The 23,235-nt window shown below is 42.9% G+C and overlaps 1 protein-coding gene across 3 annotated transcripts in view; it reads right to left on the bottom strand.

Annotated features, from left to right (window-relative positions):
- Positions 1–23,235, bottom strand: part of LOC147422070 (DNA-directed RNA polymerase 1B, mitochondrial-like) — a 55,241-nt gene that overhangs the window by 24,501 nt on the left and 7,505 nt on the right. For 2 of the 3 annotated variants that reach the window (XM_086502572.1, XM_086502574.1), the window contains exons 4-15: positions 6,201–6,264; positions 6,056–6,114; positions 5,738–5,855; positions 5,539–5,652; positions 3,582–3,713; positions 3,045–3,464; positions 2,891–2,941; positions 2,729–2,799; positions 2,561–2,642; positions 2,330–2,482; positions 2,097–2,171; positions 1,922–2,011 (exon numbers count right to left, since the gene is read on the bottom strand). In XM_086502572.1, the coding sequence (XP_086358698.1) occupies positions 1,922–2,011; positions 2,097–2,171; positions 2,330–2,482; positions 2,561–2,642; positions 2,729–2,799; positions 2,891–2,941; positions 3,045–3,464; positions 3,582–3,713; positions 5,539–5,652; positions 5,738–5,855; positions 6,056–6,114; positions 6,201–6,264 (1,429 nt within the window). The remainder of the gene's footprint in view (positions 1–1,921; positions 2,012–2,096; positions 2,172–2,329; positions 2,483–2,560; positions 2,643–2,728; positions 2,800–2,890; positions 2,942–3,044; positions 3,465–3,581; positions 3,714–5,538; positions 5,653–5,737; positions 5,856–6,055; positions 6,115–6,200; positions 6,265–23,235) is intronic. The other variant, XM_086502573.1, reaches the window with a different exon arrangement.

Consider the following 23,235-nt stretch of genomic DNA (forward strand, 5'->3'; position numbering starts at 1 on the left):
TCACAATTTGCAGCAGTTCGTTGCATGTCATCGCTTGGAATGCGATGAGATTTCCAGCTAGGGGCTATTGAGAGGAGATAATGTGCTTGGCAGTTCATTGGTCGATATGTATGCCAAATGTGGTGCGCTTGAGAAAGCAAAAGAACTGCTTGAGGAGCTTCTGCCTAAAATTTCGCCTCTTGGATTCCACTAAATATTGTAATTAATCTTTTTATTCCACTGTTCTTCATGCATCCCATTCAAACCTCTAACAATCCTAACTCTCTCGTGTTTCATTGCAAACAGATCAAGAGAAGCTTGGACACATCTCCTCTACATTTGCAACGGCGACATATTACAGCGTGCGGTGAGTAAGAAGTGCCACATTCTGGTCTTGAATGCTGAGAACACGGTAAAAAAGAACACACCGAAAATTGCATGCTGCCGTGGGAATGGCACGTTCCCTCGTATTATAAAAATTGGAGAGGACTGTGCAAACTCCCCCGTGCAAGGACACTAGCACGTTTTCTTTTTTCTCTATAACATAAGAATGAAAGAACACATACAAACAATGAGATTACTCTAAGAACCTTCAACATTGTGCTATTACTTTTCTAACGCTTTGTACTTATTCTTTACAAGGGACATTGGGAAAATCAGCTATCTCTTGCCTCTTTCTAGCTCGAAAACCCACAGCAGCACAATCCAGCACCAGATACATGGTTGTTTCAAATGCTTGCATTGTTCATTGATCTCTCTCTCTCTCTCTCTCTCTCTCTCTCTCTCTCTCTCTCTCTCTCTCTCTCTCTCTCTCTCAGCTTTCACTTCTATGTTCTTGTTTACTGATGTATACTCTTGTTCAATGCTTGCTCTCAATTCAAAGGCAAGATCTCTCTCTAATTGCAATCACAGCTTGTACCGTTCCACCAGTTTGTTATCCACTTGCAGTCAAGCAGGCTAACGAAGCACTCTAGCTGGGTGAGGGAGGATGCATCTTCCTATGAAGAGTTGAAAGAAGGAAAGTGTTAGGAGACGTTTGCGAGAACAAAAAGGGGTATCTTAAGAACTTTTAAAAAATTCAAGGGCATTTTGGGAAATTGTGGCAAAATCTGAAGGCAATTTTTGAAGCTTGGGGGTTTTCTGGGAATTTCCCTTAATTTCAAAGGTATTATGGTAATTTTCTCAAGCTTATAATATTCTTTCACAGATCCCAACTCCACAAGTAATCCCCGAAGCCATATGCCTTCACAAAGCAGCAAAACAAGCTGCTCTGTATTCACCATAATAGTGGTTGTGAAGCATCAAATACCGATGGTCAAACATTGCATCTTCACTTTCATCCTCACTTTGCAAACTAACACATTAATCTCCTTCTTGACTTTCTTGTGCATTGGGCTGTTCTGAGCTATTGTCTCAGGCAGTCCAGGGGCTGGGGTCCAAGGGCCAATTAATCTCTCTATAAACACGGGGTCAGGAGCGGTCAAATTCTTTTCCTCTATGCTCACATAAATATCCTTTCTTTTTCATTCTTTTTCCACCTCAGGCCCCTATCCCCAAAGCATTTTTAGTCCGTCATTTTCATTCTCTTGCACCATCCAGATAACATTTTCTATACTGTCTTTCATCTGTACTTTCACCGTATTAATCGTCACAAATATATACATCCACTTACAATTAGAGATATAAAGGTCCGTCTGGTATCTGCTTGGTCTCATTCAAGCTTGTAACATCAACGTGAATTCTCTCTGCGATTCATAGCCTGGCCTCCTTGTATGTCATATGTTTCTCCACAACTCAACTCCTTCCCATGAGTGTTAGCTTAAACACATTTTATGTTTGATCAAATTTATATAAGAGATGGATTAAACTCTGCCTGGTCTCCTTGGATAAACAAGCGTAAGAGATCTCTACCTCAATGAGCAGCATCCTTAACCAGGCATACCTGTTTCCATCCAGGCCTTCGATAAGGCTGAACTATTGGTAACCCCAGTGGAGAACTCCATTTAACAGCCTCATTTTCACTAGCAACCAGCTGCAGCCAATTCAGTTACAGTTAGGAATTGATTATTTGAAAATCACTTTTTCTGAACAACTTTGAACAGAAACAGATGAAATACCTTTGCACAATCAGCCAGCCAGCTCATTATGCCCTTTGCTTCTTTAAATATCTCCCCGATAGCTCCCAGTGTCACCTGTGCAAAGATCAAACTTTATCACCTTCTTTTTCCACAGTGGTATCATTACAGAATACAAACATCAGAGTGCTCCATAGATTGAGAAAGACCGCGCAGAAAAGATGAACAAACACAAAGCTACAAAGAAGCCTTGAAAAGTCAAAGTTTATGCTTACCTTTGCTGCATAAGATGACAAAGAAAACAACTTGGTATTATCTTTATCCTTGTCCTTTTCTTCAAGGCGATTGAGTATTTGAGCCCTAGCTCCGATGAATGTGACACCATACACAGATGTCATTACAGTTTGCTTGACAAGCTTCCGATCTACCTGCAAACAAAGACATCAATATGTTGCAAGAAGTGATGGCAGGAATAAATGAGACTTTTCATTCTCAAAGAAACTAACATGTCCAATAAGCGCCCTGGCATGTTCTGCATCAGCAACAGAGGAATCTTGAAGAGCATCATTTTCCATTATCAACCTAACTCTGAAGCGAATGTAAGAGAATCTTTTAGTACACGTAAAAAAAGACAATAGATGCTTTACAATTGCATCAGAAATGCCTAACAATACCTATTGGCAATTCCTGAGTAAACATCTGCAGGCTTTTCACCATAAAAGAGGTTTACAGACTCTGCCCCTCCCTGCAACAAGACCCAAAGAAAACATACATCAGTATTAGCACCCACTTGGAATTTGCAGAGACAGAGAAAGAGCTCCACAAGGCGGCCTTACAATGTCTCTGCCTAAGGCCGCATAATGCTGAAGCCCATTGCAGGACCCATCCTAAAAAGACACAGTAACAAGCTCAAAGCCTGAATTCAAAAAATCTTTCGCTCTTCTTGGTGTTTCTAACTTCATGGCCCCAAGTAAAAGATTAGAAAATGACCTGATGCACAGGCATATAGCAGATAAAGTTCTCAAGATCGTCACATTCAAGAGCATCACTCAAGCTCATGCATGCTGCTAAGCACTGAAAAGGATCCTCAGCTTTGAGCCACCATCTTGTTCCCTCTAGTGGTCGCCTTGCTGAGTCCATGATGTCTTCAATATTGTCATTAACAAACGCAATACGTCCTTCAAAGGAGTATTTGTCCACACCCCCTGTTGCAAACACATTTGCAAGGTGAATTTTCAACCATCGAAGCCCACTGCGCCCTAGCGGACGGCCTTCCCCAAATTCCAGCAGCCCGCGGCAAAGGTCGGACCCTAGATGATTCAAATTGGGGTGCATTGGATAAGCCCGCCCACGGAAATCGACATTATGCGGATAGTAGAACTTTGACTCTTTCTTATACTTGCGAGCAACCTGAAAAATTACAGGTAGCTATTAGCTAAGTTTTGGACTATGTATGATAGCATGTCACGAGAGTCTTCCGCCTCTGTAGTAAATAAGCCATTCAGAGAATAATGTAACATTACTTACAGAAAGCTTCAGTTCAGTGTCACAACGAAGAGAATGCCTTTCATTATTGATGCGTTTTCGTCTGAAAAATTCCCTCCTCCATGACTTGATTTCATCCTCATCCTTAGTTGATGGCTTCTTTGGCAGTTCAAGCTGGGAAAATAAACGAGTCAAGCTGCTGCGTGATGGTTGAAGGCTTTACAAATTGATTAGTACGCTGTAAAAACATAGTCTACTTATACTTAAGCCATACCTTCACTGTTTTTCAAGATGAATATTCCCCCAGCCAATTTTTTAAAAGAATAATAATAATAATAAAACTGTGCCAGACAAGAAACATCATTTTGATACATGTCACAGATTCCAAAGCCACCTCTCCTTCACAATCTCTATATTTGTGTCTACATTGAGTAAAATTTTCTGTCACCATGCAATACCAGAAACAGCTCCAGCCAGATATTATACATCAACCAGATTATTCCTAAGCATCTGCATATTATCTTTTCTAATTTCCCACTAGTGCTAGGAGAGAGTGACTGTTATGGGGAGTGAATAATCTAGGCAAAATATAACTGAAATTGCTCATGGGAACAACTCCCTTTGCTGGCCATGAGACCAGTGACAATCAGCTCTAACATAAAATCTTTTAGTAAGCCCAGCTATGCTTCCAATTCCATGAGTTTTGCTAATAAATTTTTAAGCACCACGCCACCAGGTCTTAAATAGGAAGAGCACTCCCGTATGAACTGCTTAATAGCACACAGCAAACAACACACAAACCTGCCATATCAAGTCTGGGAAGTTCACGTTAAAAAAAAAGGGTTCATTTGAGAGGCTCAAAGAAGAGAAACTTCTCCCCTTCTGATTGATTATAAAATGTAGCAAACATCCATTAAAGAGAAAAAGGCTTTTGCATTTCCTCCAATAGTGATGGTCCCTTATGCCACTCAGATGACGCCCCTAATGCTGAAGCAAATCACCAAGACTAGCACCCATCAAGGATAGCTCTACAGGCTTTCCAAGTTTATGTATTAATTATCAGTAATTTTTCATTGCACCTAGCACCATAACACTCACAACATTCCATGTTGCATTTTCAAAGACCATGAATTAGCACAAGGAGTCTTGTCAATAATCAGAAGCCAAATAGACTTCCAAACGCATGTATGGAAAGAAAGAAGGATACATTAAAGTCTCTTAAATACTAAAATGGCTCATAAGACCAAACAACTGATAATGATCTCTCATCATAAAGTGACACAAAAAATAAACGAATCCTGACAGACACCCAGCTAGAATCCATAATGACAAGCATTGAATCTGAAGCTGTAGGGTACATAAGGCAAGTTGTAGTAGTAGTCTTTGCTCATCTCCATCAAGAGTTAGCTCGAGTGGAAGAACCATTGAGTCGTCGTGCAGTGCTTCTCTGGTGGTGATGATGGGCTCAAATCCATTGATGGCAAGGAAGCTGTTAAAAAGGTCCTTGTGGTTGTGGCGTCTAGCTCTACAATAATAAAGGACCTGTCCAATGTTGTAGAGAGCTTGTCTATGACACACGATGTATAAATCCTAATATGTGTTGCCACACACGTGACACTCGGATTGTCCATAAGCAAAGTGATGAAGATGTGATGAAGTATGACATGATGGTGTTATGCTACCCCAATAAACCACAACAACACTATCCAAGATTCACCCTCCAGAAGCTGCTCGGAGAACCTTTTCACAGGCCTATGACAATGAATTTACATGGGCAACATCCCTTTGTTCTGCAAGAAGTAGCTTCTAAATTTGTTTCTGATTATGTTTTGACGGTGAATGAAAAAAGAAAAGGCTAACTTCTACCAGGATCTATGATTATTGAACAAAATACAAACCAAAAATCCAATTTAAAAAAGGTATCGAAAGGCGAGATCTTAATTAATAGTCTTCACAAAATGACCTGTAACACTTAAGTTTTCGTAAGGAATAGAATTACATCAGCCCGCTCTATAAGGTTTGCAATGCCCCCGCCGTCTGCCCATATTTTCTCCACTACATCTAGAACTCGCGTATTTATCCTCCAAGGCGTCCTTCCCAGTACATCAAGCGCCTAAGAGTAAAAAAACATTGAATTGCATGAACACTTCTCCTAAACCTGCAATTTCATACTTTGAAAGCAACTGGACAAAACTTACACTGAAAACTCTCCTCAAGTTTGCTTTAGGCGTCCTTGATAATGTAACTTGTTGACTCCGTGCTCCGTGTGTCCGCATCAAGTAGCTTCTCAGAACCATATAACCACCCTTCTTATACCTAGAACAGAAAAATTCATACCAGTACCACTCAAGTGCACTCGAAGGAAAAGCACTTCCAAATCACAAAGGCACGAACAGCCCCATTCTTTAACATGCATGTAAAACTAGCGGTTTTGAAGAACATAAACAAATCCGAAGGAAAAGAGATGACCATGACCTAGACTCGCAAAACCCAAGATAAGGTCATAAAATACTCACGATGTCCACTTCACAGGCTCCACTAGCATAGGCATGTAAGGCAACTCCAAAAACTTTGCCTGCAACAACCAAAGACCTTAACTTTTCACCAACTTCCATGAAAAAACATAGTTTATAGCTTCGTAAGATGCTGAAACCAGCATACCGACTTCTCTAGAGAAGACCACACAAGTGGATCACAAGCAAGGACTCCAATTTGTCGAGTGAACCTGCATGTGCCACCTCCACATATATATAACAAGTTCATTTAATGTGAACCAATAGAAAACAAAGCAAAGACAACCATTATACCATATACTTCATTCTTGACAATCTTTGTTGACTTTGTCAACTAAAGTTTCGCAGCAAACTTATTTCAAGACAATGAGCATCTCTCTCTATCGTATCTCCTACTGTTAAACCTTCCCCTCTTGTATCTCTTTATACTATAGCTCTACTGCATAATAGCTTTCTCTAAGGAAGAATCAAGCGAAGAAGGGATTGTTTATTGTGGGATAACTATTCAAGGTAACATTAATTTCTCGATTTGGTATGTACTATGACAAAATGCATATACCAGATGAATCCAAGAAGAGCCCAAATTCACCTATTAAGTGTGGCTATAGACTCATGGTAGTCACCCATAAGATAATATAACCATCAACTTCATCATGCATAGTTTGACTAAATATTACAACGTCCCCACTAACATCACCAATGCCCAATCGTGGGTGTAGAACTAGGTACTAACATATGCTCTCAACAACACAAATTTCAACGTACTAAGTTTCGGTTATGACTTCGAACATGAAGGGCAGACTCAGCCATTATGAAGCCTAGCCGTAGAAAAAAACTTTAATAGAAAGAACTAATGCAACAAAAAAGGCAGTTGATAGGGCATACACACTATGAAGAATAGGAAGAGTCTCCACAAGTCATAACTCGGATGAAAACTTCACAATGTGAAATTTGCATGTCCGCTAATACAACTAAAGGATGAATCCAAAAAGAGCCCAGACTCACCTATTAAGGACAAATGCACCTGTAGACTCGTGGTAGTCACCCATAAGACAATATAACCATCGACTTCAACATGCATAGTATCAACTAAATACTAACGTCATCAGTACACAATAGTGGGTGTAGAACTAGGTACTAACATATGCTCCCAACACAACGCACACACACCAGCACACAAATGAGCATACATCAAGACAAAGTTCAACGTACGAAACTTTTGTCATGACTCCGGAGATCAAGGGCAAACTAAACCACGATGAAGCCTAGCACTAGAAAAAAAGCTCAGAAAGAATTAATGCAACAATTCCACAATATCAATTGGTCGTAACTGTAAACTTCACAAATCTACATGTCTGCTAATACCAAGCAATGACAAAATGCCATTGCTTGGAATCAAATGTCTAATACTCAAACCAAACCTCTCTCTATTTGGTATGGCATTTCCATTGCTTGCAATCACAATATTTCGAGCTCAAACTAACCAAGCGGAGATCAAGTATCACTCTGGTTGGGAGAAAATTTAAATACATCAAATGTGTAAAAAAGACGGTAATAACTTGGCATAACTCTCCAAGAAGGCTCATGCTTGTAGGGTTATTTAGACACAATCGATTATTCCCAGATCATATTAAATTCTTATTTATAGTGCTAAGAATGTCACAAACTGCTGACCTGTCGAGTCGCTAAAGACCTAACGGGTTAGGGCTCCCCGAGCCTAACCCTAGCCAACCTACACAATCCAACAAAGGGACATAAACCCTAGCAAAAGCAGAAGAAGAAGAGGAAATCTTTACCAATTTACAGATTCTCGTCGAGTGGCCCAAGTATCAAAGCCGAGTTAAGATTAATAACCTGACCCCCAGCAAACTTATAAGAGCCCATCTAACGGGGCCTAGAGTAAAGCACCCACACACACACACAGACAAATGACTGGCGTAAAAAGACGATGACGTGGCTACTATACGGACCACCCATAAATTGGGTTGACATGCTAATGACGTGGCAATTGTATGGGCGCCAGCATTTTACGCTACAAACTGTACGGTCAGCTTTTGGGAGCTTGGACCAGATGCTTTTAGGATCTATTGTTTTTCACGTAAGCTGCTTTTCATGGCCATGGGACATTAATTCTATGCATTGATGGCGTTGTGCTGAGTTGAAGCGATGAAAAGAAATACTAAAAAGGGGCGCCATCGTTTGGGGTCAGTGTTGTCTTGAAGTGGAACTCCCCACCTCCATGTCTCGTGTGCCATGTATCTCTTTCAATTTACTTGTTTTGAAGCGTCTAAAGTTTGTTCAGTCTGTTCTCTTCCATTGGCACGTGGTGCCCTCACGTTACAATGGCATTAGAGCTTCACTTGTGTGCTTTTCTCAAAGCATACCGGTCCTTCCAAGAGCAAACAGAGCAAGATAGCGCTTCCAGATTTCATTCGAAAACTTTTTTTTCCCTTTTTGGGAGAGAAAGATCCAAGGAAAGCTTTACAATTTCATCAACAGTTTGACATCTATGCCATGGGGAACTACTCAGAAGAATTAAAGTTCTTTTGAGCCACCGCTTTTCTCAAAGACAATGTGATGCAATGGTGGATGTCTATAGCTACCAAGCTGCACACTCCAAGGACTTCGCAAGCTTTCAAGAAAAAAAATTCCCAAAGTCACAAGACATTCACATCTTCCTTCGAAGTGCAACCCCTGGTAGGGTGGGTTATCCTGAAATGCTTGCCATAAAAACCCTAGCAGATTACAACCTGAAATTTCTCGACATAAATCATCAAGTGTCTCCCTTCGAACTGATAACCTTGGAGGCCCAAAGTGATTGCTATATCATTGGAGTGCCATCACCATTGTCTGCCCAAACCAGTTTTGACAATTCAAGAGCTTATGAACCATGCTACTGTCGGCCACAACCTTACAAAAGGAATCTAACGATAGCTTTAATGCAATCTCAGGATGAAAAGCCAATCGTCTTTTCAAGCTCGATTGACCAAGATACACTAAGAAAGATTTTTGAGTTTGATTTAGACACTTTTGAAGTCAATGGGATGTAATTTACTTCTAAGAGGGGTGTTCGTAATTCCTGGTAACCTTTGAACGACACAAACAGGGTGTCTGGGAAGCGTTTAGTAGTATGCTGCAAGGTTGTATCCAGATGTACCATACGGTACAGTACGTCCGTACAAAACGGTATCATATCATACAAATCTGTACTATACGATCGTTTTTTAAGTTGAAAAAAAAAACCAAGCTAGTCGGCAAAATTGGGTTCGCTCTTCATTCTCTGCAACAATGAACACTCAGCAAAATTTTCATCTGCAAAGGCCTTGCGCAAACACTACTCACGCAGTAAGTGACCCCGTCTCAACTCTCTCGTCTCTCTCTCTCTCCCTCTCTCGAAGGTGTTTGTAACAGACTTGGACACTCTAAGTCGAGATTCCACAACGACATGACAAGAATTCACTTCAAAACAGTTCACAGTTGATTCGACACGGCCCAGCGGAGTTCTATCATAGTTACCCGGAACGCGGAACGGGAACGGCAACGGCAACGGGATCCCGGGGGAACGGCTAGGGGTCCGGAACGGGAACGTCGCGGAACGGGAGGTATAAAAAACACCCAAATAGTGCAATTTTTAGCTCCTTGTGTTTAAATACAAGGAGTATTAGAGTGCTTTGACTCTAATACTCACAAAAAACTCGTTTTGAAGACCATTCAACCTTGCTATGACTAGATGATGAGAGAGAGAGAGAGTGAGTGAGATGGAGAGGGAGAGATTTGAGAGAGTGGGAGGGAGAGGAAGAAGGCTTGAAGGCTTGAAGCCTTGAGCCTTGAGAGAGTGAGTCTTGAGAGGGAGAGATCTTGAGAGTGAGAGGGAGAGAGCTTGAGCCTTGAGGATTAGCTTGTGAAGAGAAAGGGGGAGGGGGGTGCATTTTATGAGTCCTTGAGGCCTTGCACACTTTCAAAAGAAGCCCAAACATTTACTTCAATTTTTTCAATTTTTGCCAAATTTGTTTGTAGCCGTTGGCCGTTCCAAGGGCATTCCGGAACGGTCCGGGGGCGTTTCGGAACGTTCCGGAACGGCCGTTCCGGTTTGCATTGGCCACCCGGAACGTCAGACATTCCGGGACGTTCCGGAACGTTCGGGAAGGGAACTGCCCCCCGGAACGCCGGAACGGGGGCTAGGGGGCGTTCCCCGGTAACTATGAGTTCTATGCCTAGAGATATTGGCCCCAAAGACTGGCATCCCTTTAGGTATTTCTTTTTGTATTAATCTGCAACTCAAAGTACAAGGGAGTGGTCGGAACTCACTCTCAGACTCTGCGACTAGATGCTCTGAGAAGTGAGAGGCCAACTTGCACTTATGAAGGTTTTACAAGGGATGCCATAGGCAGAGTCCCAAAAGCTGAAAATTAAAAGCCTTGTAAAAATAAAGCATGGCTCTCTCACAAGCTCTTGAGTAAATAAAGCAGAGCTTTTAAAAAAGTAAAGCTCTCTCTCCCCCAAGCATTGCGTAGACCAAAAGCAGGCCTAAAAGTGGCCAGAAATTTTCGTACGCAGATCTGCCACATCAACAAGCCGGAAATTCTGCCGAAAATCGCGGGGATCCATACGACAGGGCCACGTCAGCATGCTGCACAAATTCCGGTGCGATATCTCAACCAGACTGCATTTTCCTCGGGCTTGTCCATGTCAATGTGTGTGTGTGTGTACACATGGGCAGCCACGTCACCGGTTTGTGACATACCCCCCTCTTGAAAGCATTGTAATCGTCCTCAATTATGCTTGCAAAACAGACAAAAGCCATAAACTGTCTTAGCAAACACTGACTGTTAGTACCGACACACTAGAAACACACATCTAGCACATGTACCAATCGACACTCACATCACACGACATCACAGACATCACTAGACATCACAGGACATCAGATGAGAAATCACATTCAACGTTCATTCGGATCTCAGACCATGATTTATCGGCAATGCAATTAGCAATCGCATCTAGATCCACTAAGGACCTCATAGATGCCCGATTGACTAATCCCTATTGCAACCATGCCTATTGAGATGATTCAGACCAAAATGTTGCAATCATTTCGTTTATCAGTTCCTGCGCTTAAACAAGTCAAGAACAAATCAGTATCATATTATCGAGAATTCCAGTTCATAAAGTCATTACAACAGAATATTGTCAGCTCTCAGTATCCCTAAAGCTCAAAGAGACATCAGTGACTCTAGTATCAAAGATCGAGGCATCTGTTGACAAAGGAGCAGAGTAACTCCCCTCTTGTGCATACCCGCTGCACCAAATATCCGGCCAAGCTGAATACGGGGTTCCATTTGGAGTAGGCTATGCTAAACCAAAAGCTTCAAGGTAAAGGTTCACAATCTGAGGAGTGTCTGCTAGGTCCTCCTCCTCCATCCACTTCGCACCCAATGCAAGATAGTTCTTGAAATTAACCAAGAACCGCTTGATCGCTTTACCCTTAATCTTTCTTTCTTTATGTGCCAATATCTGTTCTAAAACAAGGATCTCCTCGTTTTCTTCCACTTCGGGTTGCTCATCAGGCTCCCCATCTTCGGGCACATCGTCTTTAAAAGGCTTAGGAGACTCGCATGAAAAGCATTGTGAATCCTCCGAGTGTCGGGCAGCTTCAATCAGAAGGAGACATCATTTTTCTTTTCAGAGATCTGGAAAGGTCCGTGGTATCGCATACTTAGCTTTGGAAAAAGCCTCTCCTTTCCCTTTTTCTTTCTCAAGCGTGCCTTCTCAAAACGTAAGAGCACCCAATCGTTCTCCTTCAATTTCAAATCACGGCAATGGAGATCTGCTGCCTTTTTTTGTCTTTCTTGAGATTTCTGCAAAGCCTCGCAGACTTTGCAAAAGCTGTGTCCAAGTCACGCCTGTACTCATCGGCTTCAAAAATCTTATCTTTCGTGCTTAAGAAGGGTAGAACCTTCGTACCACCTTTAATAATCTCAAATGGCGCCTTCCCCGTCGAAGAGTGTATCATGTTGTTGTAGGCAAATTCCACCAAAGGTAAATATTGTTCCCATTGAGTCTTCTGATCCGAGATGTGAGACTTCAATAAATCTAGTACCACTGCGTGCCAATGTACTCCCAAATAACCTTCCAAAACAAACTCGTGAATCTAGGGTCCCTGTCGGAGACAATCGTCTCAGGCATGCCATGTAAATTGAGATTTGGGCCACAAACAATCTCGCTAAGTGATCCGGCTTGACTGTTTTCTTCACTAGAATGAAATATTGTTCCCATTGAGTCTTCTGATCCGAGATGTGAGACTTCAATAAATCTAGTACCACTGCGTGCCAATGTACTCCCAAATAACCTTCCAAAACAAACTCGTGAATCTGGGGTCCCTGTCGGAGACAATCGTCTCAGGCATGCCATGTAAATTGAGATTTGGGCCACAAACAATCTCGCTAAGTGATCCCGCTTGACTGTTTTCTTCAATAGAATGAAATAAGCTTGCTTGCTAAATCTGTCAATAACAGTCCAAATACCATCATGACCACTCGGTGTCTTCGGGAGATCAAAAATGAAATCCATTGCAATACTTTCCTAGGGGCAGGTGAGAATGGGTAAAGGTTGTAACAATCCCTGCGCTTTATGCCTGTCAAACTTGACCTTCTGGCATACCAAGCAACTGCGTACAAAATCGTTCACGTGATTCTTGAGTCTCGGCCAAAAGAAGTATCGCTCCAAACCTTTCAAGGTGGTATCAATACCGCAGTGAATCGTAAATGGTGGACAATGGCGTTCGGTTAAAACCTTTTCCCTCAACGGCTGTGTAACGCACAGCATCGTTTTCTTCATCAAGTAGCCATCCCAAATGGAATATCCCGCTACTCCCTCCCCATTCTGTATTCGACTGAATACACCTGCAAAATCTGCATCTGTGGCATACCGATCGACCATGTCCTCGAAGCTTCTATGGTGGATGAATACACCTGCAAAATCTGTATCTGTGGCATACCGATCGACCATGTCCTCGAAGCTTCTATGGTGTATGCGGACCGTAAAATCGGCTCCGAATAGGTAATGTCGCCACTGAGTAAGAGCATGGATAACCGCCAAAAGCTCTTAATCATATATCTGTGCTGTCAATTCAAGCCGTGAAAACAATCAACTCTCATTGGCAATGACATGGCATTTTTGAATTAAGATCGCACCCAGACTATGCCCACAATTATCACAATATACTTCAAAAGACTTCTACAAATCCGGCAAAGTCAAAACTGGTCATGCAGTCAAATTCTCTTTCAATGTCTCAAAGGCAGTCACCTCTGTGGGTTCCAACGAGAAAGGGACTCCTTTCTGTGTCAAAATATGCAAAGGGGAAGCAACCTCTGCAAACTTTCTAATGAACTATCGGTAGTAAGAACATAAGTCCAAGAAGCTTCTAACTTCGTGGACATTCTTCAAATCGGGCCAATCACATATGGTCTCAATCTTGGCCGGGTCCATCTGCACTCCTGCTGGCAGAGACTGTGTCCCAAAAAGTATATCTCTAGTAAAATTTCACTTTTCTTTGCATTAATCACCAACTTGTGATCTCGTAATGCCTCAAAGACCTGAAGTATATGTTCTCTATGTTTTGCCTCATCCTTGGAGAAAACAATGATGTCGTCAAAGAAAGTGCCAACAAATAGTCTGTACTCTCGAAAAATCATGTCCATCATCCGGTTAAATGTCGCAGGAGCATTAGTTAGGCCAAAAGGCATCCCAAAAAACTCAAATAACCCAAAAGTCGTCCAAAAAGCTATCTTGTAGACATCTTCCGGCGCGATTCGGATCTGATGATATCTGCTTTCAAGATGATCTTGCTAGCACGAGGATCCCTGTAGTTGGTGAAGTATATCATCGATTCTAGGAATCGGAAATCTGTCCTTTGTGGTAATTTTGTTGAGAGCTCTATAATCGATGTACATTCTCCAAGATCCGTCTTTCTTCAAAACCCACACTGGAGAGCAGTACAGTGAAGTACGAGGCTGGACAAGACCCTTTTCCAAGAGGTCTTTCACTTGGTTCATATTTCTTTATTCTGGGCTCGACTCACACGATAAGGTGGCCGATTCGGTGGTGTGCTTCTAGGTATCAGATCAATAGTATGATCCTTAGGACGAGCGGGTGGTAACTCGCCTGGCAGGCCCTCTGAAAAGCAATCGGCATGAGTGTGGAGAAAATCTTGGCGTTCTTTATCAAGTTCAAACATATTTGTCCTATTCTCATCATTCATCTCTCTCAAAAAGATCGAGTAAACAAACAGACTGGATTTCATTAATTTTAAAACGGCCAAAGCCGATACAATAGAGACAGACTCGCCACTAAGTTTTACATCAAGTACAATGGTTCTGCCTTTCTCTGTAGTCAAAGTCGCTTTTCTCGCCCGATAGTCAACCACGGCGTTGTTCTTGTGGTACCAAGGAATTCCCAAGAGGACACCACAACCTTCCAAGGACACTATATAGAAGTCCTCATGCCCCAAATACCCTTGACAATGCAAGCGAAGTTTGTCAATGACAGGTGTAATGGCTACGTCCTTGCCGGCTGCTGCTAGAACTGCCTTTGCTAGTGGTCCCATCTGATCGGGTGTAATCTCGAGCCGCGCCGCCAATTCAGGTGAAATGAAGTTGGCCTTGGCTCCTCCATCAAAGAAAATGGCTTCTTGGTCTTTCACTTTGCCCCAAGCTCGACAAAGTTCTGTACTCTCGTCAATCGTGCTTGGATCAATACACATGCAATCTGAAACCGGTCTTGCTTTCATCTTGCCTTTTCGTCCACGTTCCTCAGCTACTTTCGAACCCTCATGCCTGTCTTCATCCTTGTCATTTTGTTCTCTCGGTGCCTTTTTAGGGCACTTCGCGGAGATATGCCCAATTTCCCCGCATCCAAAGCACTTTCCCTCCTTGATGTAGAGAGCTCTCTCTCGAGGAGTGAGTTTGGGTCGCGCATCCTTTTCTTTCTTTTCTGGGTTGCTCTTCCTCTTTCTACTTTCATTGTCCGAAGTCTGTTCGGTCCTTTGCGTCATGATTTCATCTGTGGGTTAGGTCAAACTTCATGAATGAATGGCAAAACCCCGTTTCGCATGACTCATCAGTTCCTGAATGGAATTTGACTTTTGCTCTAAGCAGTGATCTCGGATCTCTGTAGGAAGTTCCAAGGTAATGTTCTTTGAACGAGATCTTCTTAAATGAAGAGACTGGTACCAGAATCTCTCGCAATATGCGTCCGATGTATCCTTCTTGGTCATCCGAAGATGGTTCCAAGCAATTCGTAGGTCAAGTTTGTACTCCCGAGTCAACCAAGAAGAAATAAGAAGCCTTTTAAATTTCAGTCATTTAACTGGCGCTGTCTTGTTCAATAGAAGCATGGACCACCAAGTTCGAGCATTTTCCTTGAAGTAAGAGGTAGCCCTTCGAATCTTGGAGTGCTCTGAGTAACGCCCTCAAGAGAAAGCTATGTCAAACTGCTTTATGAAGGCCAAAGCCTTCAAAGCATCTCGATATCCAGAAAACATGTCATATTTAATTGACTGTCCACCTTCTTTAAATTCTCTGACTTTCTTGCTTTTATCTTCCAAAAAGTCATACTGGTTGGCTTTATAGAAATTCTTCTTCTTTGCATAAAGTCTGTAATCATCGGAGTCTGAACTGTCTGAAGACGAGTCCTCTGTAGAACTGTCAAAAACTGGGCGAAATCTTGGCTTCTTTGCCTTTTTCTTGCCCTTTCCGAAGCTTCGCTTTTGCTTCGCTTTTTCCCTTTTCTGTCTTCTTCACTCGAGTCAGAGGAGATAGAAGAATTCGAAGAAGAAGAAGAAGAAGTAGGTACTCCTTCAAATCGAACACGCTTCTTCTGCTTTCTTGCCAATGCAAATGTAGAATGACGATCCAAATAACCCCGGAAGTCGGTTCCTTTCTTCTGCTTTTTGTTGTACTTTTCTGCTTTGTTCTGCGCGTCAAAAAGCTGAAAAATGCGTGCATCAACCACCTCTTCTAATTCTAGCTCTGTATACATCCTTGGAGTAGGAGGTTTCTTCAGTGCCGGTTTCTTCAGCTCTTGGACAAACAGTGTTCCTCTAGCGGTGATGGTAGTCCCAAGACATAGCAATCTCACTCGACCTCCAAGGTTATCAACAAGAGACACCTGCTGAGAGGTGTCTAAAAACTGCGAGTTGTAATCTGCTAGGGTTTCCGCAGCAAGCATTTCACGACAACCCACTCTGCCAGAAGCTGCTAGAAACCATATAGCTTCAGGCAAATCCTTGAAAGCTTGCCAATTTCTTCGAGTGTGTTGCTTGGTAGCTATAGGCATCAACCTCTGTATGGCAGTGCCTTTGAGAAAAAACAGCTCCTCGAAACAAACCCTTGATCCTTCTCTTGCAAGTGATCTTTATGGCTTATGCCTTGTAAGACGGAGCGATGACGATCGATTGCCCGATGAAGTATGGGTGGGAGTGGCTATAAAGTCCGGGGTCGAGACACGACGATTCTTCAAATAAAATTTTGAGAGTGCCCAAGTGCTCTGTCTGCTCTTTGGTAGGACCAGTATGCTTTGAGAAAAGCACACGCATGAAGCTTTGATACCACTGTCACGAGACGAGCACCACGTGCCAATGAAAAAGAACAGACTGAAAAAACTTTTAGCACTTCAAATAACAACTAAACGGAAAGAGATAGACGACACAGGCAATGGCCAAGTTCCACCCCAAAGAGCATTGGCCCTAAACCTTGGCGCCCCTTTCGGTATTTCTTTATATTACTTGAACTCTATACAATGCCGGTACTCCACCCTCTGTATCTTCATATTGAAGCATGCCAAAGAATGAGCCCTTGGCTCATATTTAAAGGCCTTTGGCCATAAACAGCAGTTACATGAAAATCTTTCACACTCAAAAGCAACTGGCCCAAAAGGAGGTGCTCAAAAGCTGTCAGCACAAAAGCAGAAATCCGTAAAGCTCTGGCACGTCAGCAGCCAACGTAAAACATGAAAATCAGTACAATATGCCACATCAGTAGCCAACGTAAAAGCCGGAAATCCTTACAATCAGCCACGTCAACAAGCCAACACAAAATGCGGAATTCCGTACAAGATGCCACGTCATTAGCTTCGACAGAGCAATGGAAGCGAATGGTCTGAGCCATTGCACAAGTTGGCGCCACGGATTCTTGGAGTGGCTTGGACTATCAAGAGATACACCCATCCATGTTAGCTGAGCAGTGAGAGATCATTGGTAGAGCATTGGTCCCACTGAAAGCTGGGTGGCAACAATTTGGTTATCCTATCATCTCCAACGGGTTGAGTGATTCACAAACACCACATTATCAACATCCTTGTGTCCTCTAGTAAGGTGCAACGAAAGTGAATGTTGAACTTTGCTCAAGATGAGTGCTCCGGACTGTGCTCAAGGGTTCCCTTTACTTCCGGAAGGGAGAGCCTTCCGTTTCTTTAATGACAGAGTGCAAATGATCACAATTAAAGTGGATAAACACTGTGAATGAAGGTGCTGAGACTGAGAGAGAGAGAGAGAGAGAGAGAGAGAGAGAGAGAGAAGAATACGACACCAAAATGTTGTCAAACCCTCCTCCAAGGGCCCCACTCTCTATGGCGAGAGAGGTCTATGCTATTGATTGCACAATCCTCGTACAATGGTCTAAATGCAACGGTCTTGCCGATGAAGTCGATGACGATGATGACGATGAGATGGGCTGAAAACCGAAAACACTAGGGGCTGTAATCTACAAATCTTGTATCTGCTGAATTTTGACTCTATGTCGGTGACGACGGCGCGACGCAATGCGCTGAAAATACAGATGTTGTTACAAGGCGGGCACCACGTGCCAATAGAAAAGAACAAACTGAACAGACTTTTAGCACTTCAATAACAACAGAACTAAGAGAGAGAGAGAGAGAGAGAGAGAGAGATGATGCGCGACACGGAGTGGCGGAATTCCACCCCAGAGAGTATTGGCCCCAAACCTTGGCGCCCCTTTCAATATTTCTTTATAGTGCATCATCAAAGTACAAGCCAGTACTCCAGACTTTGCACCTTCTCCAGGAAGCATGCCAGAGAATGAGCCCTAGCCTCAAATTTGAAGGCCCTTGGCCTAAAAAGTAGTTTACATGAAAAGCTTTCAAACTCAAGCTTCTAGTCCAAAAAGCAGTTTACATGAAAAGCTTTCAAACTCAAAAGCTTCTGGTCCAAAAATCAATGCCAAAAGTTGTCAACGTAAATCACGGAAATCCGTACAGCCTGCCACGTCATCATGCCAACGCAATTTTCAGAAATCAGCCACGTTGTTGCAGTTTTAGGGTTAGGGTATCCAAAATTAGGGTTTGTAGGTTTTAGGGTTAGGGTTTTTAGAATTAGGGTTTGCAAGTTTTAGAGTTAGGGTTTACAAAATTAGGGTTTCAACAGTTAGGGTTTCTGGAATTAGGGTTTTAACAATTAGGATTTCTGGCAGAAATTAGGGTTAGGGTTTTCTGCTCTCGGGCAACCACATCATCACTTTGTGACACTTCTTCTGTTACTTGTTCTTCTTAGGGTTTAGGCTCCTCGGCCACATCTATAAGTTGGCTCCATTCTTTAGGCTTTGACACGTCAGCAGTTTGTTACATCTCCCCTTCTTGAAAGAGAGTAATTGTCCTCGATTACAGCATATCTGCAAAACAACTCAAGTTAGCTCAAAATTTTCCGAGGATCATTTCGAGGGACAATCAGTTTGCTCTTTTTATTAAGGAGTTAGCTTCTCCTTTCTGCTCTTTTGATCAAGGAGTTAGCTTCTCCTTTCTTCCAGATCTGAACTCTTGATATTCCGGTGTAGTAAAATTAGCCATCACACCCAGACCGTACTAATCTTCCGCGGGTGTCTTGATGCACTAAAATTACATACCCAGGTAATCTCATCCAATAAGGAATATTCAGTAATTGGCACATCACAATGCAACACAAATGCTTACACATGCATGTTACAAGACACAACAAACAGCGCAGTTGAGCACTCCCCCGAGACAAACGGTCTACAGTATGAAGCTACTCAACGACTACCTCGTCACTCCCCCCGCAAATAACATAAAAAGGTCCGGGCCATGGCCCATGATCTCAAAGGACTGTACAACCAAACGCTCCCAATACCGCAATCTGCGTCGCTCGGAGGTTCAAGCATACAACCAAACGCTCCCCAGGCATCAGTCTGCATCGTTCGGAGGTTTTCTAGCATACAACGAAACGCTCCCTAGGCATCAGCCTACATCGTTCCGAGTTTCAAACAATACCAAAACAGTATTTCTCACTTCACCCCGCAGTAAAAAAATCACCAATCTATGAAACTGGTATTAAAACCAGAGTCAAACATTTCAAATCGGCACCAAAACAGGTTCAAAACAGATAGCATCCATTTCAAACAGATTCCAAACAAGATCAAACAAAACTCAAACTTAAAAAGCAATCTCGACATCAATCGAGCTCGAAAAGTCGACTGACTTTCCATCTTGAAACCTGCACCAAAAATTAGGGTTAGGTTCCTTCCATGAGGTCGTAGCCGAGCACAGCATGGTCCATCAGCTCTTGGACAAACAGTGTTTCTTTAGCGGCGATGGTAGTCCCTAGAGATAACAATCACACCGAACGTCCAAGGTCATCTGATCGTGAAGAGACATCTACTCGGAGATGTCAAGAAACTTCAAGTTTATAATCTGCTAGGGTTTCCATGGCAAGCATTTCAGGATACCCCTCTGCCAGAAGTTGCACTCCGAAGGAAGATGTCAGAAACAATATAACTTCGGGCAAAAATTTTCTTGAAAGCTTGCCAAGTACTTGGAGTATGCTGCTCGGTAGCTGTAGACATCAACATCTCCATGACACTACTTCTCAGAAAAAAAAACAGTGACTTAAAACAAATCAGGATCCTTCTCTTGCAAGTGATCTTAATTGGCTTATGCCCTGTAAGACACTGCGGTGAAGACGGGAGCGCGCCCGATGCGCGATGAAGTAAGGGTGGGAGTGGCTAATAAGTTCGGGATGGAGGCCGAAGATACCTCGAATCAAATTCCAATAGCTCTGTCTGCTCTTTTGTAGGACCGCTATGCTTTTAGAAAAGCACACGCATGATGCTCTGATACCATTGTCACAAGGCGGGCACCACGTGCCAATAGAAAAGAGCAGACTGAACAAACTTTTAGCACTTCAATAACAACAGAACTGAGAGAGAGAGAGAGAGAGAGAGACGACACGCGACACGGAGTGGCGGAATTCCACCCCAGAGAGTATTGGCCCCAAACCTTGGCGCCCCTTTCGGTATTTCTTTATATTGCATCATCAAAGTACAAGCCGGTTGCACCTTCTCCAGGAAGCATGCCAGAGAATGAGCCCTAGCCTCATATTTAAAGGCCCTTGGCCTAAAAAGCAGTTTACATGAAAAGCTTTCAAACTCAAAAGCTTCTGGTCCAAAAAGCAGTTTAGAGAAAAGCTTTCAAACTCAAAAGCTTCTGGTCCAAAAATCTATGTCAAAAGCTGCCAGCGTAAATCACGGAAATATGTACAGCCTGCCACGTCATCATGCCAACGCAATTTTCGGAAATCAACCATGCTGTTTCAGTTTTAGGGTTAGGGTATCCAGAATTAGGGTTTGCAGGTTTTAGGGTTAGGGTTTTCAGAATTAGGGTTTGCAGGTTTTAGGGTTAGGGTTTCACAGTTAGGGTTTCTGGAATTAGGGTTTCAGCAGTTAGGGTTTTTGGCAGAAATTAGGGTTAGGGTTTTCTGCTCTCGGGCAACCACGTCATCACTTTGTGACACTTCTTCTGTTACTTGTTCTTCTTAGGGTTTAAGCTCCTCGGCCACATCTGTAAGTTGGCTGCATTCTTTAGGCTTTGACACGTCAACAGTTTGTTACAGATGCTGAAATCTGCGAATAGCGGGCTGAATCGGCAAACGCTCGCTGATCTGACCATGCGGCAAGGATTTGTTGCGGGAAGGTGAGATCTGCAAGGTTTGGGGGGCTACGTTACGGAGTCTGACTGCTGAAAATGCAAAACGCTGATGCTATGGGCTGAAGTGTCGCCGGGAATCTACAAAACGCTAGCATGAGCTGCAATCTGCAAAAACACTAGGCATGGTTTGCTATTGCAAAAACGTCGGGGCTGATCTGCTGTCTGCAAAATGCGCAACTGCTAACGTTGGTCTTGATCTGCTATAGAAAACGATATGCTGATGTTAGCAAAAACGCTATCCACATCTGCTATTGGTTGGAAACGCTAGGCCTCTTGCCGGTCTTGCAGAGAAAAGGTGTCAATAAGTTGGTCAACTCCCGGCAACAACGAACAAATTCTCGAGAGTCTCGTGAAAATCAACCGCAAAGGCCTCGTTTGACGCCTCAACAACGAGACACCCTACAAGAAGGCCGATGCTTTGGATGCTTTCAAACAGGGCATAATCATTCTAATTGTCCCAAACGCACTGATAGACCTGAGGAGCCGACGCCCGCACCAACGGTCTACAGAACCCCACCGCTACCTCCTGCTAAGAGAGCTAGATCCGCTATTGGACTAGTTCCTGATATTTATGGCATACGCCTTGAGAGTACAAATGAACTGTGTTGAGCATATGGCAAAGTCAATGGCTTCAAAGCCCTTATTTTCTTTGGCCCCGGAGCCACAGAGAACTTCATCCACCCAGAATTCTTTAAGCAGATGCACTTTGATTATGATGCAGAGGGTGGAGAAATTGAAGCTGAGCTAGTCACAGGGCAAACTCAAAAAGTAGTACCGCTCATTGGTGCTCTTCCAGTGACTATTCAAGATTATCATGAAAAAGTTGATTTCCACATCATGAAGTTGGGCAATTGCAACATTCTCTTGGGCATGCCTTGGCACGACAAGAATGATGCGACTCTCTAGGTTCGGAACCGAACCATCACCGTGATGGTGAAGGACAAGCCAATCATCCTCAAAGTTCGGTTGTCCGAACAAAACCTCAAATAAACTCTCTCTACTTGTTTTTCATTATAGCTACAAAGTATTGTTTGTGAAAATTTGTTTGAAATTTGTTTGAAATGAATGGTATCTGTTTTGAACTTGTTTTGGTGCCGATTTAAAATGTTTGACTTTGGTTTTAATATTGGTTTCAATGATTGGTTATTTTACTCTTGGGTGGAGTAGTGAGAAATGATGATTGAAAAGTGTTGTTTTTACTCGTGGCCCGGACCCTTGTGAATATTTTACGAGGGGAGTATTGTTGTTGTGACTCTCAGCCCAGACTTGGATGGTTATGCGGGAGGAGTATTAAGAAGTCTGAGCAGTGGTTACTCTCAGCACCTCCAAACGACGCAGGCTGCGGTCTGGGGGGCGTTTGGTTGTAAAAGGCCTCTATATCTCCTGGCCCGGACCTTGTTAGGTTATGCGGGAGGAGTGTTCATTGGCAGCTTTATGTTTCTATGTCTATAACATGCATATGTGAGCATTTTTTGTGATGTGCCAACCACTGAATATTCCTACTTGGATGAGATTGCCTGGGTATGTAATTTTAGTGTATCAAGACACCCGTGGAAGATCAGTACAGTCTGGTGTGATAGCTAATTTTACTACGCCGGAATATCGCGAGTTCCGATCTGGACGAAAGGAGAAGCTAACTCCTTGATCAAAAGAGCCGAAAGGAGAAGCTAACTCCTTAACAAATAGAGCAAACTGATTGTCCCTCGGAATGACCCTCGGAAATTTTTGAGCTAACTTGATTTGTTTTGCAAATATGTTGTAATCGCGGACGATTACTCTCTTTCAAGAAGGGGAGATGTCACAAATTGCTAACGTGTCAAAGCCCTGAAGAAGGGAGCCAACTTGCAGATGCAAGCCAAGGGGCCTAAACCCTAAGAAGAACAAGTAACAGAAGAAGTCCTACCAACTTATGGGAACCCCGTCTGATGGGCCCCAGTGACAAAGAAAGTAAAATAAGGCAAGATCCACACACAAACTCACTCAAAAACTGATGACGTGGAAGCTGTACGGACGCTCCGCGTTTTGCGTTGATACTGACATGGCAGTTTTACGAAATTCCGCAAAACGCGCTGGCAGCTTTTTGGCATTGTTTTTTGGACCAAAAGCTTTTGAGTTTTAAAGGCTTTTCACTGTAACTGCTTTTCAAGCAAAGAGCCTTTAAATATGAGGTTAGG

This window comes from Adiantum capillus-veneris, chromosome 27 (assembly GCF_014529385.1).
Source record: "Adiantum capillus-veneris isolate H3 chromosome 27, ASM1452938v2, whole genome shotgun sequence".
Taxonomy (NCBI): domain Eukaryota; kingdom Viridiplantae; phylum Streptophyta; class Polypodiopsida; order Polypodiales; family Pteridaceae; genus Adiantum; species Adiantum capillus-veneris.